General features: G+C 50.0%; 5 protein-coding genes and 1 non-coding gene across 6 annotated transcripts; 4 read left to right on the top strand and 2 right to left on the bottom strand.

Annotated features, from left to right (window-relative positions):
• Positions 1-215: 215 nt before the first annotated feature.
• DEU56DRAFT_723514 (uncharacterized protein) lies at positions 216-4,250 on the top strand (the record flags this gene model as incomplete). The annotated part of the gene is made up of 4 exons (XM_041347776.1): positions 216-1,088; positions 1,147-1,629; positions 1,679-2,624; positions 2,680-4,250. The coding sequence occupies 4 exons, from the start codon at positions 216-218 to the stop codon at positions 4,248-4,250; spliced, it is 3,873 nt and encodes a 1,290-aa protein (XP_041215183.1).
• A 282-nt stretch (positions 4,251-4,532) lies between these two features.
• DEU56DRAFT_766033 (uncharacterized protein) lies at positions 4,533-9,130 on the top strand. Its single transcript, XM_041351063.1, has 14 exons — positions 4,533-4,718; positions 4,766-4,872; positions 4,961-5,392; positions 5,446-6,031; positions 6,082-6,392; positions 6,447-6,651; positions 6,703-7,308; positions 7,361-7,959; positions 8,010-8,165; positions 8,225-8,482; positions 8,533-8,646; positions 8,698-8,825; positions 8,881-8,925; positions 8,982-9,130. The coding sequence occupies exons 1-14, from the start codon at positions 4,568-4,570 to the stop codon at positions 9,019-9,021; spliced, it is 3,738 nt and encodes a 1,245-aa protein (XP_041215182.1). The 5' UTR covers positions 4,533-4,567; the 3' UTR covers positions 9,022-9,130.
• Positions 9,131-9,258: 128 nt separating this feature from the next.
• Positions 9,259-9,341, top strand: DEU56DRAFT_t15. The gene has a single exon. It is a non-coding gene; the product is annotated as a tRNA-His (tRNA).
• Positions 9,342-9,366: 25 nt separating this feature from the next.
• DEU56DRAFT_224611 (beta-lactamase-like protein) lies at positions 9,367-10,705 on the top strand. Its single transcript, XM_041345154.1, has 3 exons — positions 9,367-9,639; positions 9,692-9,804; positions 9,859-10,705. Exons 1-3 carry the CDS (start codon positions 9,426-9,428, stop codon positions 10,693-10,695), a joined length of 1,164 nt encoding a protein of 387 aa, XP_041215181.1. The 5' UTR covers positions 9,367-9,425; the 3' UTR covers positions 10,696-10,705.
• Positions 10,706-10,715: 10 nt separating this feature from the next.
• Positions 10,716-11,905, bottom strand: DEU56DRAFT_867691 (Tho complex subunit 7-domain-containing protein; the record flags this gene model as incomplete). The annotated part of the gene is made up of 4 exons (XM_041355439.1): positions 10,716-11,262; positions 11,311-11,455; positions 11,510-11,783; positions 11,876-11,905. 4 exons carry the CDS (start codon positions 11,903-11,905, stop codon positions 10,716-10,718), a joined length of 996 nt encoding a protein of 331 aa, XP_041215180.1.
• A 255-nt stretch (positions 11,906-12,160) lies between these two features.
• On the bottom strand, positions 12,161-13,331 carry DEU56DRAFT_723352 (uncharacterized protein; the record flags this gene model as incomplete). Its single annotated transcript, XM_041347766.1, has 3 exons — positions 12,161-12,676; positions 12,724-12,962; positions 13,013-13,331. 3 exons carry the CDS (start codon positions 13,329-13,331, stop codon positions 12,161-12,163), a joined length of 1,074 nt encoding a protein of 357 aa, XP_041215179.1.
• Positions 13,332-14,795: the final 1,464 nt, after the last annotated feature.

The raw sequence follows: 14,795 nt of genomic DNA, 5'->3' as shown, positions 1-14,795 counted from the left end.
GCTATTTCTCACTTGTTCTTCATGCGCCCCACAGACTCTTTTGACGAATGGAGAATGGCTCTCCCGTAGCGCATTTAGCTCCCTCAACACGCACACGCACAACCTCCCGACGTCCGCGACAAAATACCCCTCCTTCACCGACTTCCTTGCTGGAACGCCGGATAGCGCATGGGACTGTTTTCACTTCTGAACTAGTCTCGCCGATAGAGCATCTGATGTCCCTTACAGATAATGCGTCTCCTATCGGAGAGATCTCGTCTCCAACCATGTCCCGTTCTACTCGGCAGTCGCCACAGTTTGCCCGGCGATTTGTTCCTCTCACACCCATCATCGCATCCCCGTTGAGCACTCCCCCAGCGAGCATGACAACCAACGTTACCTTCAGCCTGAACTCCGACATAGAGGATGAACGGGATGGAAAATTTGCGCACAGCGAGTCTGTTGCACGCGTAGAGATGACTATTCCGACTCCAACTTGGATGTCCACACCTCCAACACCACCTCCAAAATATACCCATAAATCTTCAACCTCTGTATCTTCGCGGCCGCATTCGTCCTTCGTGACTGCCTCCACCTCTTTTCCGGACCCTGCGTTTTCCAGCGTATCTAAAGAGTCCTCGGAGTTGACCTTGAGGCGTCGAGCGTCACTTCCTCCAATGTCTGTTTCAAAAACTCTTACTGTCGTTCCTCCCGCACCACCGCCTTTGTCACTAACAACAATACGAAACAATTCCTCCAAACGGAGGACGAGATCGCCCGGAAGTCCGCTACGTGTGAGTATCAGTGAACGCAGTGAAGAACAACCGCATCGAAGTGCGTTATCTCAAGCAGCACTGCGGAAGAAACCATTGTTTCACATACCGCAGGATAGCTCCTATATAGAGGATGACGACAAGCTCGGGAAGTTGAACAGCTATCGTAAGAATCCTCCTGGAGGGGTGGAATCCAGCCTGGAAGCTGCAAATCACCCGCTTCAGGCGAAGGAGGATCTCCTAGGAAATAAGGACGACGTGAGAAAATGTCATGCACTCTCGGAGTTGCTCTCCACGGAAGTCGGATACCTTTTTGATCTTAAGATTCTTGTTACTGTGAGTCGATCAGATTGACCATATCTCGAGAGATTCATCTTGTTGCGCGTTTCTTCAGGTGTACCTTCGGCTCCTGCCCGGCTTGACGACTCGTCCACCACATTCCCCCTCCGCTAGCCTTGGGATGTCTCATTTCTCCCGTTCCGCCTCTCCTGCTTTCAACCCACCTTCGTCGGACCCTGCTTTCCGCACACAATCCCTTTACCACCTATCAACCTCTATACCATTCTCTCCTTGCGAAAACATCCCCCCGGTTGTCAGTGGCCCGCCAGCACTGGTCGCTGCAACAAAGGAAAAGTCTCTGATTCGGCACGTGTTCTCTCCCGCTGACATCGACTTGATAACCCGGAATGCAGAGGAGATTCTTAAGTTCCATGAACACCTAGTTTGTGAATTAAGGGCACTCGTTTCGCCTCTCGGCTTTCCGATGATTCTTGATGGGGCTAGTAGGGACGTGATGGGAATACAGAACACCCGGGGCCGCAATGTGGAGACGTCACGCTCAGCACTTGATGTGGTTGCCACGAAGCTCATTGAACGAGTAGGTGCCATGCGATGCTCCGTGTCACAAAGTACTGAGTCTCCTTTAGGCACCTGAATTTCATCTGTACCAATCGTTCTGCTCTGGACATCCTGAAGCATTTGACCTTGTCCGAAAAGTCCAACAGGAGTTCCCAGCCGAATGGGAGGCGTTTGAGCAGCGATGTACCACCATGACTGCTGAAATGCGCATCGATGGCTCGCTCCACTCTACCACCGACAAAGAAGCCGAAGTTGATGATGCCGCAGACGATTCTCTCAGTGAAAATGAGCTGCTTGCGAGAAGGCGACGGCATTCGCTTTCATCATTAGACGCACCCAGTCGTCAGCACAGTATTTCACGCATCAGCTCCAACGTCAATCTCAAGACATCTGTACTCAGTGCGTCTGAAAGCGGACACTCAGACCGGGGGCAGACTGGCAGAAAGTCGAAGCTCGTATTCATGGATTACCTCATCAAACCTGTTCAACGCATCTGTCGCTACCCCTTACTCCTTGATCAGCTCATAGATCATCCACGAAGTGCAGGTGGCTCACGCGAGTCAAGCTCCGTGTCTAATGCAGAAGGAAGATCGCGCGACGTCGAGGTCAATGTGGTACAAAGCGCGCTGAATGCCATGCGGGCAGTGGCTAGTTCCGTGGATGAAGCACGGCACCAGCAGGATCTAGCAATCAAGTCCTCGCTCATTACCTCACGGATATCGCAGGGACTAGCACTAGTACCGGCATCTTACTCCAGACCTGCATCGCAAAATCTCTCTCTCGGTTTCCTGTCGTCCCTAGGCCCGTGTCATCTCGCGGGATCATTGGATGTAATCCACTACCACAGCCTCAATGCCAGTAGCAATGGCACAATTAAAGCCAAATATCTTGGGGCTTTCTTGTACCCTGGGGGTTACCTCGTTCTTGCCAAAGTTCATAAAGTTAAGACGTATGAGCCAAAACATTGGTTTTCGTTAGCGGGGTTTGACCTGGTCGACTCGACGACCGACGAAGGTGTGTAGATTTCAATATATGAACAAACATACAATGTTTCAACCTCCTTCACTAGCCCTATTACCAAGTTGGTTTCGCCTTTCTGGAAGAGGTCACATCTTCGAGTTTGCAGCGTCTTGCCGCCGCGAGAAGGATGTCTGGAAGGCTGCTATTCACCATGTTCTCGAACTTCCTAGCGCATGGACGAGCGAACCGATATGCAGTTTTCGAGGCGACTCTAAAGGAGATTTCGTGCTGTCGTTGCTAGAAGATGCGCCGTACGAAGTGATCAGCCCTTTGCCCACAATCCAGTCCATCCCCGAGCTGGATAATGAAGCATCATCTAGCAGAGACGAAAACCACTCGCTCTGTGTCCGTTCCGATCCGCCGAAGTCGGGTCGGGCGTCTTACAAGGCCGACCAGTCTCAGAAATCTGACTCCGGTCATCAGCTTGGTCCTAGCCGTCGCTCGTCTACCATATCCAATAGGACGTATCTTAGTACGTTGTCAGAGTCTGATACGATCCACCTTGTACGCGCCACCGCCCCCGCACGTGAGCAAGTCGATCGTGGACTTCTTGACGTGTTCTCGGAAAGCTGCCTCTCCGCTCGCTGCTATGCGCATACCCACGAAGAGGAGCTATTTGAAGCATCGAAGGTGTCACGGTCATTCTCAAGGTCAAGCTCGGGATTGACCATGGCTGGCGCTATGAGTGTCGCGGCAAAGAATCGTTTGACCAAGCGGGAGAGTGTGCTTGTCCCTAGGAGAAAAAGCTACATAGATGGCTTTGGCGACGTCCCTGCTGTACCTTGCATTCCAGCAGCCAAATTGGCCAAACGCCGCCAACCAACAAAGCTCAAGATTGTTGCCGTTTCAAGGGCTGCATCTTTGGATGGCGATGAAGGGAAACTAGAGGTTCCCCCAGAGTCACCTTCCCCTATGTCACAGTGTTCTTCTGTGTCTGTTTCTGCTCCAGGGTCACTCGCTGCCAGCCCTATCGTCCCTGGGCCACTTTCCGTACCCGCCTCGGTGCTGTCAGGTGCGACTCCTCGATCAGAGCCTGCAGCCCGGAAGGAAGCCTTTACGCCCAAGCGGAGCCGTTCCATGGTCGAGAATGTCCGAGTCCTGTTCTCGCGTTCCGCATCGCCAATGCTTCCCCTGTCATATCAACCATCTGAATCGAGCAGTGGATCAACTACACCAAGCCTACTTAAGTGGTGGTCGAAAGGGACACTTCGTAGAAGGGTCCGAAGTGCGCCCGATGCCCCACTCGAGGAGCTTCCCTCAGATGCAACAACCAGATCTCTTAATAATCCAATTCCAAGCTTCCACCCTTCCTTGGCATCCGCAGATCGTCCAGTGTCTCAACCTGATTTGATGCGCTTAAGTCAGTTTCCACAATCTGCTCCTGGTTCTGGTCCATCTGCTGGGGATTTTGGGGTTGGAACGTCAACTCCAGTGCGATTGAGGACGTTGTTTGGATCGCACAGTCTCCACCGCCGCTCGACCACTGCAGCCTCAGTTTCATCATCCCCAGGTAGCCAGGAGGGAGGATTTACTCCACGGACTGTGCGCATGCGCCGTAATCTTTCATTTTTGTCACGACTCACCCCCATGACACCGGATACTGGATTGCAGAGTTCATGATCATAAACCCATACCCTTTCACGGATTACCATTGACTGACTTCATTATTGTACAACTATTCATCCCCGCATATCTTATCATACCAGCGTCAATTCATACACTCCCTTTTATTTCATTCTTATTCATTGTCTCATGTCGCTATGGTCGTCATGTACCACGACATACTGTACACATAGGAATACATTGATCGCAAAGGCGTTTTGACTCGGCGCGTGCACGTGATCAGACCAGCTCAGTCACGTGTGGACGCGCCGCTCTGTTCGCTTCGTTTACTTGCGGTCCTTTCATCATCTCTCCATGAATATCTCTCTTAACCCATGGATTTAAACAGCTCCCCTCGTAAACAGATTCCATTAGCACGTGGGGATGAGACACCTCGTAAACCTTCTGCTCCATCTCTAACCAGACGTGTCTTCTATTGCGGGGTTGTGGTTGAGGGATGTGATAGTGGCAGGAGGTTGCCCGAAGGTGAGCGGCGGTGATGTAGCCTGAAGAGCACAATTTGATTTGTATAGATGTCCAAGAGCTAGTTCTATCTCTAGGAGACCCCTGGTTGAGTCAGAATGATAGCCACATTCTGCCTTCCGCAACAGACACATCGTTCTCAGAACACAACCAGCCAGTGAGTAGTACCTGCTAACATTTGTCTGCAAAGGCGAGACGCTTCGCTTGCTCACACTCAGATGTGGTCGTTCTCCTTCGTGTCTTAGGATGGATTGCAACGTAAACGCGCGCTTACAGATTCAACGGCTCTAACTGATGTGGTCAACGAACTCGTCAATACTGAACGATCGTACGTCAAGCGACTTCGAATACTGAAGAACGACTATGCAGACCCGCTACGCCAATTCTCCCGGAACAAGAATACCGCAATCTTGCCTCCGTATGAGGCCAAAACGTTGTTCGGCAATATCGACAATTTCCTCCCAGTCAACGAGGCTTTTCTGCTGGATCTCGAGAAGATGGTTGCACCCGACGGCCCTAAAACAGTTGGGGGTGTCGGGGATGTTGCCCTGCGACATTTCAAAGATATACGAGGATTCGAACACTATAGACAGTACTACGTCAAACGAGAAGAAGCTCAGTCGATATTTGAACGCGAGATGATGAAGAAATCATCTGGTTTTGCCGCATATATTGATGTAAGTGTTGATGTGACCCTCTTGGGGGCGTTAATCAGACTCTTTGCTACTAGCGAATCAAGTATTCGACCGCTGATACCAGGAATCGCGTTGGTCTGCGCGAGCTACTCATGGATCCTGTTCAGCGGATTCCGCGATATACCTTACTCTTCCGCACTATGATCAAGTACATGGCGCCCGACGATCCACAGCGCGCCAGATTGGTAGAAGCCGATGAAATTGCTAGCAAGATCGCTCTTGCGGAAACAGACGAACAAACCAAGCGAGCAGCAATCATGCATTGTCTTAACGCAACAGTGGATGGTTTCCCTCCTGGCTTGATTTCGATTTCACGACGGTTCATCGATTGTATTGATGTCGATGATATCGTGCAAGATGGCCCAACGTCTGCATCCAACTCCGCCTCTAGCCTCGCTCTTAACTTGCTGCATTGTACCTTATTCCTTTTCGACGATAAGTTGATGATCGTCAAGCGACCTGGCAATGGCGAGAAAAGTGGTCGTTCGCTAGCTGGTTTGGACGATGTTGACAAACTTGCGAAGACCGGCGGGTTACCATTGCGCATGAAGAAGAGTGGCTTGAGTTGCAAAGGTGTCATTGATTTACCCGACATCGTCGCTGCTGATGTCGGTGGTGCTGGTGAGTTATCATCCGTTGATTGCCACCTTCAGTTTTGGTCATCCTTCCAGACTTTCACGTATACCTCGAGAACCCACCTCAAGACCAAAGTGATCGTTGGTCCGGTCGCTCGTTCCGTTGTCTTTCCGTTGTTTTCCCTCCTGCGCCAGTAAACCTCGATCCTGTTCGAACTACCAACGAGAAGGATCGGTTCCTCGAGAATTTATGGAATGCTCAGGCGAAATATAGGACGAAGTCGGGACAATCTGTTGTCTTGTGCGCTGATGAGCGTGAAGTAGAGTCAAGGGGAGGAAAAGTTTCTATGGCTCGTACCTACTTCAATGTATACCAACGAACAGCCTTTTTACAAGAGCCCAAAAAGGTGCGTTTCACTTCTGTGCGCTAGCCATTCTATTTACGTTGCCAACGCGTGTAGACCAAGATCGTCATGCATATAGATACGTTAGGGACCGCAGACCCCATTCCTTTTGGAATGGATGGGCCACCATACGTGGTGGTCAGAATCCAACCCATGGCGGGGGAGATTTCGCGATATACAGTTACCTCCAGCGATCCAACGGATGAATCTGAGGAAGACATTGTTCAGACTGCAAGGATTCCAGGTCGTATCGTCCAAACAAGTTCGTGCCCATGTCTTGCAATCCTTTTTGTGATATCTGAGAATTGCATAGTCCATCAATACGGACTGTTCAAGTTCAAAACTGGCAATGACTCCCGTCCCGCCACCCCAACCGCGAGCTCAAAGTCTCGGGCACACATATTTAGCCTGGACGCGATCTCGAGAAATCTATTCAACGCCATACCAGGTTCTTCCAAGGGTGATTTCTTTGGTGGTTCCATAAGTGGTCATCGCCGGTCGAAGTCATCTGTCAGCCGCTCTTCTATCTACACTCAAACAACAACGACAGGCGACGGAAGTCTGACCAAGTTCTCTCGTCGATCCAATTCGACGGCTACTGCTCCAACATCTCTGGCAGACGATGACTCTCTATATGCCAGTAAATCTTCGAGTTCACGCAGAAAATTGGTCAAAAGGGGTCATTCGCCGGGCGCTAGTCATTCCTCTCCACTATCCCGGCCAACGTCTCCGTCACGGGATAGTTCCAGAGGATCATTCTACAGCGATGGAGAAGAAGAGTTACCAGTTCGCCAGGACCCATCTGACCAAGATTTATCAATGCGTCTAGAACTCGCACGACGCAATAGTCAGAATCAGCACGGAAAGCAGGCCGTGACGCCTTCGTTGGATAAATCGCTAGAAGAGACTATCTATGAAGGTAGGGCAGAATGTGGTATTTAACTTTTACGGATCTCATCGTTACAATGCAGATGATCCACCTCAGCCTTTACGTCCCACGTCCCAAGCCTCTACAGCAAGGGACGCAGTAAGTCAGCGATCGATGACTCCCCGTCCTACGTCAACGTCTCCAGACAGAGGGACATGGCGATCTAATTCTCGATTTGGTCCTCGTAGCATCTCTCCATTGCCACCGAGGAGTCCGACGAGTACTGCACCCCGTCTTCCGTCCATGGATGATGAGCTTGCCTTAGAAGCTCACATAGACGCTTTTCAGGACGATTCATCCGCCGTTGAGGATGATGTTACATCTCCATTGCCACGCAGTAGACGTCAGCCATTTGTTGCGACCGGGAACATGGATTCCACGCCGAGACCGGCCAGCTCAACACCGAGCAGCGTGGAGCCACTCTCGATCAAAAAGAAGACATCCACCAGGTCTAGTACATATACGCCAAGCCGTAAATCATACACAAGAAATTCCCCGCTGTCCAAAACTACAGCGAGGATCGTGTCTCCGCGCAAAGTTTCACCTCAAATTCGAACAACTCGTGTTGCCCACACTTCTCATTCCACCCAAGTGGACCATGCAGACGACCTGTTACGAATCTCCCTGTCCACCAAAGATGATGTACGTACACAATTCCGTCGACTTGTTCACAACTTCATAGACACATACAGATTGAGTCATCACATCGTGCCATTAAACGGATGAAATTGGACCTGCAGGAAATTCGATCTAGCGACGAATCAGCGGGTCTCGATGAATCATGGAGGTGCTCTTCTCCTGATAAGTCACTTGCTCGTACCCCGCAGCGAACCAATCCCCCGCCCATTGTGCGCGAATTTATAGTTGTTCACTATTTTGACATTATAACTGATGTTTGTGGACTTAGACCAGGGAAGCGCAGCAACGGCTAGACGAGATGAGGCAACTAATAGGTAAACGTCAGCAGGAGGGTACCCCTCGCACTCGACCACGGAGTTTTGCACCAGAACTATTTACGCCTGGACCAACTCCAACACCGAGTACATCGAACGTCAGCCAGTTGAACGAGTCTGTTGCTGATGCCGACAAACTCTTGGCTTCTGCCTTATCAAGCCATGAAACATTGCATCAGAGTCTTGCGCAAGTGGTGTCTGATTTCAAAGAGGTACGAAGCAATAATATCTCTCCAAGCCGCGACTCACCTTTTCCACACAGAAACTATCTGAATTGGAGAAAGCTCGCGTGGAACTTCAGAACACGAAACGTCAATGCGAACTTGTAAAGAGTCTTCTTGCAGATGCTACCGCAGAAAAGGAGATCATGTACGAGGTCGGTGTCACGCATTATCATGCAAATGCTTGGAGCTCATCGATATCATAGGCGTTCAACGAAGAGCTAGACGCTATGTATAACGATGCACATCTCCCGGACGACGAAGCTTGGGCCAACATGACGGCTGATCTTCGTGAGACGAAGGAATCGCAGAACGCACTTAGAAAGGAGAACTCGCAAGTGTCATGTTCCCCGTTCCAATTATCCTCGATTGATTTTTTTGCCCTATAGGCAACTGAAAAGGAGGCTAGCTGAGGCCGAATCCGAAAAGGAAGAGTGCGTATTTGTTTCACTTCGAAATACTCGACGTAAACCAATTGCTTTAATTCCAGGTGGGGTGCATTGCTACGGGCACACGGACTTATCCCTTAGCTCAGGGACCATCTTATTCATCTGTTATCATTTGCTTGTATATTGTTATCATCTCTGCACGCTGTCATGTTATCCTCATCACCTTATCCAGCAAACATACGATCCGAAATATGTGTGCGATCTGATGAATTTGTGTGCCATCCAACAAGTTGAATGATCCTGCAGCCGATACTGCCTTGTGTCACATAGGCAACAACGCGATGGGTTTATAGTTCATGCTATTGCGACTCTTAACAAGTCCCTGTCGATTAGTGGTTAAATCGCCACGTTGTGGAACTCACAAGACCGTGGCGCCGCAGGTTCAATTCCTGCCAGGGACATTTTTTTTGCACACAAACAAACGATGTGAAGACTCGAGAGAACAATTCTAAATCATTTTTAACGCCTGTTGTAACATAACATCCATGGCGGGACGACGAGGACTTTCAGCGATCAACCTGACGTTCCTTGGTACTGCTTCTGCGCAACCCTCCTTGACCCGAAATCACTCTGCACTTGCCCTTCGATTGAATAGCGATGTCTGGCTGTTCGACTGTGGTGAAGCCACACAACATCAGATCCAAAAGTCCACAGTGAGGATGGGTAAGATTGAAAAGATCTTTATCACCCATACCCATGGTCTGTTCGTTAACATCAACATTGCTGTGTCTAACTAACCACTGGCTAATAGGGGATCATATCTTTGGTCTATTGCCCCTGCTAGCGAGTATGATGAACGGTGCTGGGGGGACAGCCAATGGTATAGAGGATCCTCGTGCACACGGGGTCCAGGACTCGTCGGATGTCTGTACACTTGGTGCACTATCATATTCAGCTGGCCCTAACCGCTCTCATTAGCCCATTGAAATTTACGGGCCCTTAGGAACCAGGGCATATATCCGCAATGGCCTCAAGTATACACATACACTCCTTGGCGCGCCCTACGTCGTCCACGAATTGCGTTTACCTTCTGACCCACCAGACGGAGACTATACCTCACTTGCCCTTCATGCGTCCGAATCTCCCAACGGCCGCAACATTCTACAGACAAATGGTGTTTGGTCAGACGTGTATCATGATGCCATTGTTTCAGTTTCCGCGGCTCCCATCCTTCACTCCGTACCGTGCGTTGGTTATGTTGTAACAGAGGCACCTGTGCCCGGCAAAATGGACCCTGCAAAGTATAAACCACATCTCAAGCGCACCAACACGCCGATGTCCGTCATGAGTCGCCTTCAACAGGGAGAGAGCATTGAACTATCAGATGGCATCATCTTACAAGGCCCTCCTAGGAGGCCTGGGCGCAAACTTGTCATTCTTGGAGACACATATGACCCATCACCAATAGCGGAATTGGCTTTATCTGCGGACTTGCTGATACATGAAGCTACGAATGCCCATTTGCCAGTCTTGGATTCGAATACCAAAGCTGAAGATACATTTGAAAGTGTCGAGGAACGCACAAAGTCCAGAGGGCACTCTACTCCCCAGATGGCTGGTGCTTTCGCAGCACAGATCGGAGCGAGGCAATTGGTGCTCAATCATTTCTCGGCCAGATATCCAGGGAACGACCATGTCGATCCAACGGCGAAGACGATCATGGAGGCGATTGCACGTCTGGCTGGAGAGCATTATAGCGGGACGATTACATGTGCGAGGGATTTTATGAGTTTTGACGTTAAAGAACATGTATGAAAATGAGTAGCAATGCACATTTAATCATCTGGTGGATCAGACAATGCGCTACTTGCATCGCTCGCTTCTCCTTCCTCCAATTCTTCCCGGGCTTTTTTCGCCTTCACTTTTGGATCCTCCGCAACTTCTCCCATCTCTATATCGTCATCTTCTTCTGGAGGTCGTAGTGATGAAGGTGTATGCGACCTGAGTGCAAAATCACTGGCAGCGGGATTGAGTTTCGATGATGAGAGTGGTGTGCCAATAGACTGGTCATCCTCTCCGTCTTCTTTCTCTTCAATCACCTCACCGGTTTCCTTCTCGTCTTCATCTAATCCTTCATCCACTATTTGTGAGCTATCACGTATAGCAGGAGTGTCATCGGCTTCTGTGCCATCTGGAGCTGGCGTGGCAGCGGGTGTCCCTAAACCCGATGTGGCTGACTCCTTGTCTTTACCCATGAGGCGAAGAGAGCTCAGGTCCATGATAATACTATCTAAAGCAGTTTTCTGGCCCCTTATGATTCGGTCCTGAGTCTCGTGTTCCGCGTTAATAGCAGCCATGTCATTTTCCAGCGACTGTATCGCCCTAAACCCCAATGAGAAAAAACACCAGAGTAGATTGAACGTGACGCACTGCTCAAGCTCCTCGCGACTTGGAAGAGTATTGATCTTCTCGGCAATTGTGTCGTACTCGACCTTTCGCTTGCGTTCCATGTGTGCATGCTCCAGTGCGACTTTCAGTTCTTCGATTTGATCACGCAGAGCATCATGCTCCTTCTCTGCATCGTTCACTCCTCAGGCGTCCCCCTTCATGCAAAGCTCAATTCACTCACCAATCTTCTCCCGCTCCCGTTGATACTCCTCCACTTGCCTCCGCTCAGCTTCGCATACCATCATGCTCTTTTTAAGAGCAAGTTCAAAGGACGACAGCTCGATTAAGAATGCCTCCCGAGCATCCTCGACTGTTCCAGAAGAACTAGGTGGCACAAGGGGATGGTGTACCAAGGAGGCGTAATTGTGAAACTTCTTGACCACTCGCCGAAGCGGTCGTTCGTCGTTCGTGATACGTGTGTGTATGATGGCATCTGTTAAAAGCGCATTGCTTGTCTGTTAATGTCGGGATCCAGCTTTTAGTATGATTGATCCATGCCTTCTTCTTCGGCAGTCAGTGGTGGAATTGGTTGTAATAATTCTGGCACAGGCTGTGGATTTGATTCTGGGACTGCCATGAACGTTGACCGTGATACTTTGATACACGGCAGTCAAGGAGTGAGATCTGAGACGCTAGTCAAGCGACGCAGTCATGATACATAGGGCCAAATTGTGACTATATTTATGACAAAGACAACAATTCCTGGACATTGTATAGTGATGCAGACGAACTGGACGAGATATCTTGCAACGTGACAATTGTATTGTATTAGAACATCAGAAAAAATGTGCGAAAACATGCAAATGGATAATATCGACTGGGCATAAATAAGTCAACCCCACTCATCTGACACAAATGGTGTAACTAGATCATAAATTTCTTCATTACCTCCTCGTCCTCTTGGAGTTTTTCCGCGTTTGATAACACGTTTAAACATCCCACCTAGACTTCGAGAGGTGTCAGAGAAGTCCAAACTAACCGGCCTCTCGTCATCTCTGGGATAGCAAGAGTCAATATTCTGAGCGAGCTTCCGAACGCCACTGGAGCTATCGTGAGCAGCCTTCCTCGAGTTCTGGACCGCCGATTGCAAGTACATTGCAAGGTTGGGAAAGTTAATGGGGAGCGTAGGGTATGGAGTGGAATTTGTCGCGGGAACCACATAGTATCTTGCCATTGGCGAATCAGCCCCATCACGGAGGAGCTGGGGGAGTGGTGAAAGGGTGTAGGAGTAAGGAAGTACGTTTACATCGCCATTGGTATACTTATGCGAGTTTGTGACGGATGAAGGTACTGGCATGTCAGTCGTCAAATAGATAACCGTTCGCCATTCCGAAGCAGAGTGATGGATCTACGGTGCCGGTCAGCTTTGGTACTCAGCTAGACAGCCGTCCTTACTTTGACAAACTGGATCACCGTTCTCAACTTGAGCTCATCTTTTGCAACAGTAAGAGCTTCTAGAGTTGGCTCGACGCGAGTCCCGCTCAATCGCGCCATGAGCTTCAACAGGTGACGCCAGGTGGGCGCCTGGATGTGAAATGTCGGTGCCTTCCCATATGGTAGTGTGATGATATTGGGCATGGCCGCTGCCATAGGCGACAATATCGTCGAGATTGCTGGTCGTGCAAAACCCATCGCTGCACGTTTCCATGAGGCAAGGAAGAGCGAACGACAAGAGAATACTTACAGACACCCAATAGCATTTCTGGTTCAACATACTGGTTGGCCGTCAGTATTGGCGCGGATCGAGCAGAATCAGTCCCCTCGTCACCCTCTTCTTCTTCCTGTATGTCTTCGTCAACTGAATCCAATGTGTCTATGTGGGATGGCGAGCTGAAGGAAAGAGGTGGACTTGTTGATGCGGTTTGGACCGACGTCGGAGTGGCGAGGAGCGAGGGATTTTGCTCGCTAAATGAAGATCGACCGCTCAAAGAACTACTCACGGAGCTTGCAAGAGACGGCCTGCGTGGAAGTGGCTGCTTGGACGGAGGAGGAGGTTCTACCATGCTCTGCTGTGGCGATGACATTGGATATGAAGATGCAAGATTCGGACCCGGCGAGGGGCGAATACAATCACTCGATCGAGAGAACTCAATGGGCGGAGAGGATATGATGGAAGTTCCAGCATTTGTGTACAGTGGTGGTGTTGGAGTTAGGTTTTCTCGACTTGATCTGGAGGCATCAGTCACAGATGAAATTGATTCTTGACTTTCTGCACCCGATTGAGGAACAGATTTGTCTTCATCATAATAACTCTCGGATGCGGTAGGTGTGATCATCAGAAAGCTCTCGCCTTCTGGAAATTGTCGATGTTTAGTAACAGTCTGTGTGCTGAGGAAGGATTTTCCCAGAGTGGAAGACTGGGAAGATGTCGAGGGCTCATCCGAAGGCTCCTGACATCCGTCGAAGAGGTTGTCGGACACATACGCGCTGTAACGGTTGGCGAAGGTACGCGATTCTTCCAATGCCTTCATCAAATCTGCTTCCTCCTGAGCGAGAATGTCATCCTCCCGCCGATGCGCCTCTGATTCAGATAGCGCTAGCGCTAGTGCGATATCTTTGTCATCAGTGGGAGATTCTTCACTGGGCGCTGGTTGGCTAGATGGCCCTGCAACAGGACCAGGAATCGACTGTGGATAGAGGGGATTGCGCTGTGTGGAAGCAAAATTTATTTGTGAAGGTTTAGGAGGAATAGGTGGTCGTGGAATGGGGGGCACAAGAGGTGCAGCAATTCCCATTGGTTTCTGGGGTACAGGAGGTGCTGTTGAGGAGGGAAACTGCCGAGGATAGAAGTAATCGCCATATAATTGTGTATGTTGCGGGGATGCAGGAAATGCATTGGGCGAATTGTATAGAAGTGTTGTTTGTTGGTGCTGAAGACCAGCGTCATTGGAAGGCCGCCTGCCAGGGATCAAACTCGCAGGGATATTGCTTGATTGAATGCTAGAAGTGGCTAAGGGGTTTGGGGGTTGAAAAGGTAACCCGGGTAATGTTGAATGGCGAGTTCGAGGTGGAGGTGCTCGTCCGTTAGCGTTAGGTGTTAGACTGAGGGAGGCAGAGTGATGAGGGAACCATGTCGCTGCACCTTGCTCGTTAACGCCGCCATATTAAACAAATCAGAACTTTGCTCACATTGCTGATTGTAATGCATCTAAAACCACTTCACTCTTGTGGGCTTAGCTGTTTACAGGTTTCAGAGGTAGCCGCTGCACTGATCCGAAGTACCAGTCAGCCAAGTCCCTGCCAGTGTAGGCTGTGGCAGCCTAAAAGGGCCCAGTGGTGTCAAAACTGCACAGCGACTGCTACGAAGAGTATCTGGAACTAATCTGGAAGGATATGCAGTCGTAGAGAGCGCAAGGAATTTGGACGCACGCAGATGAATATGTCTCGTGTGAGAGAACACGCGGAAAAGTCATTGGGCGCGCCTGTACTTAGCTCACGCTTACTACTAGTAGGACTCGCATCAACTG

Source organism: Suillus clintonianus (genome assembly GCF_016758775.1).
Source record: "Suillus clintonianus strain FC179 chromosome Unknown DEU56scaffold_2, whole genome shotgun sequence".
Classification (NCBI taxonomy): Eukaryota; Fungi; Basidiomycota; class Agaricomycetes; order Boletales; family Suillaceae; genus Suillus; species Suillus clintonianus.
Note: the sequence above shows the minus strand (reverse complement) of the source record. Positions and strands in the feature narration are given on the sequence as shown.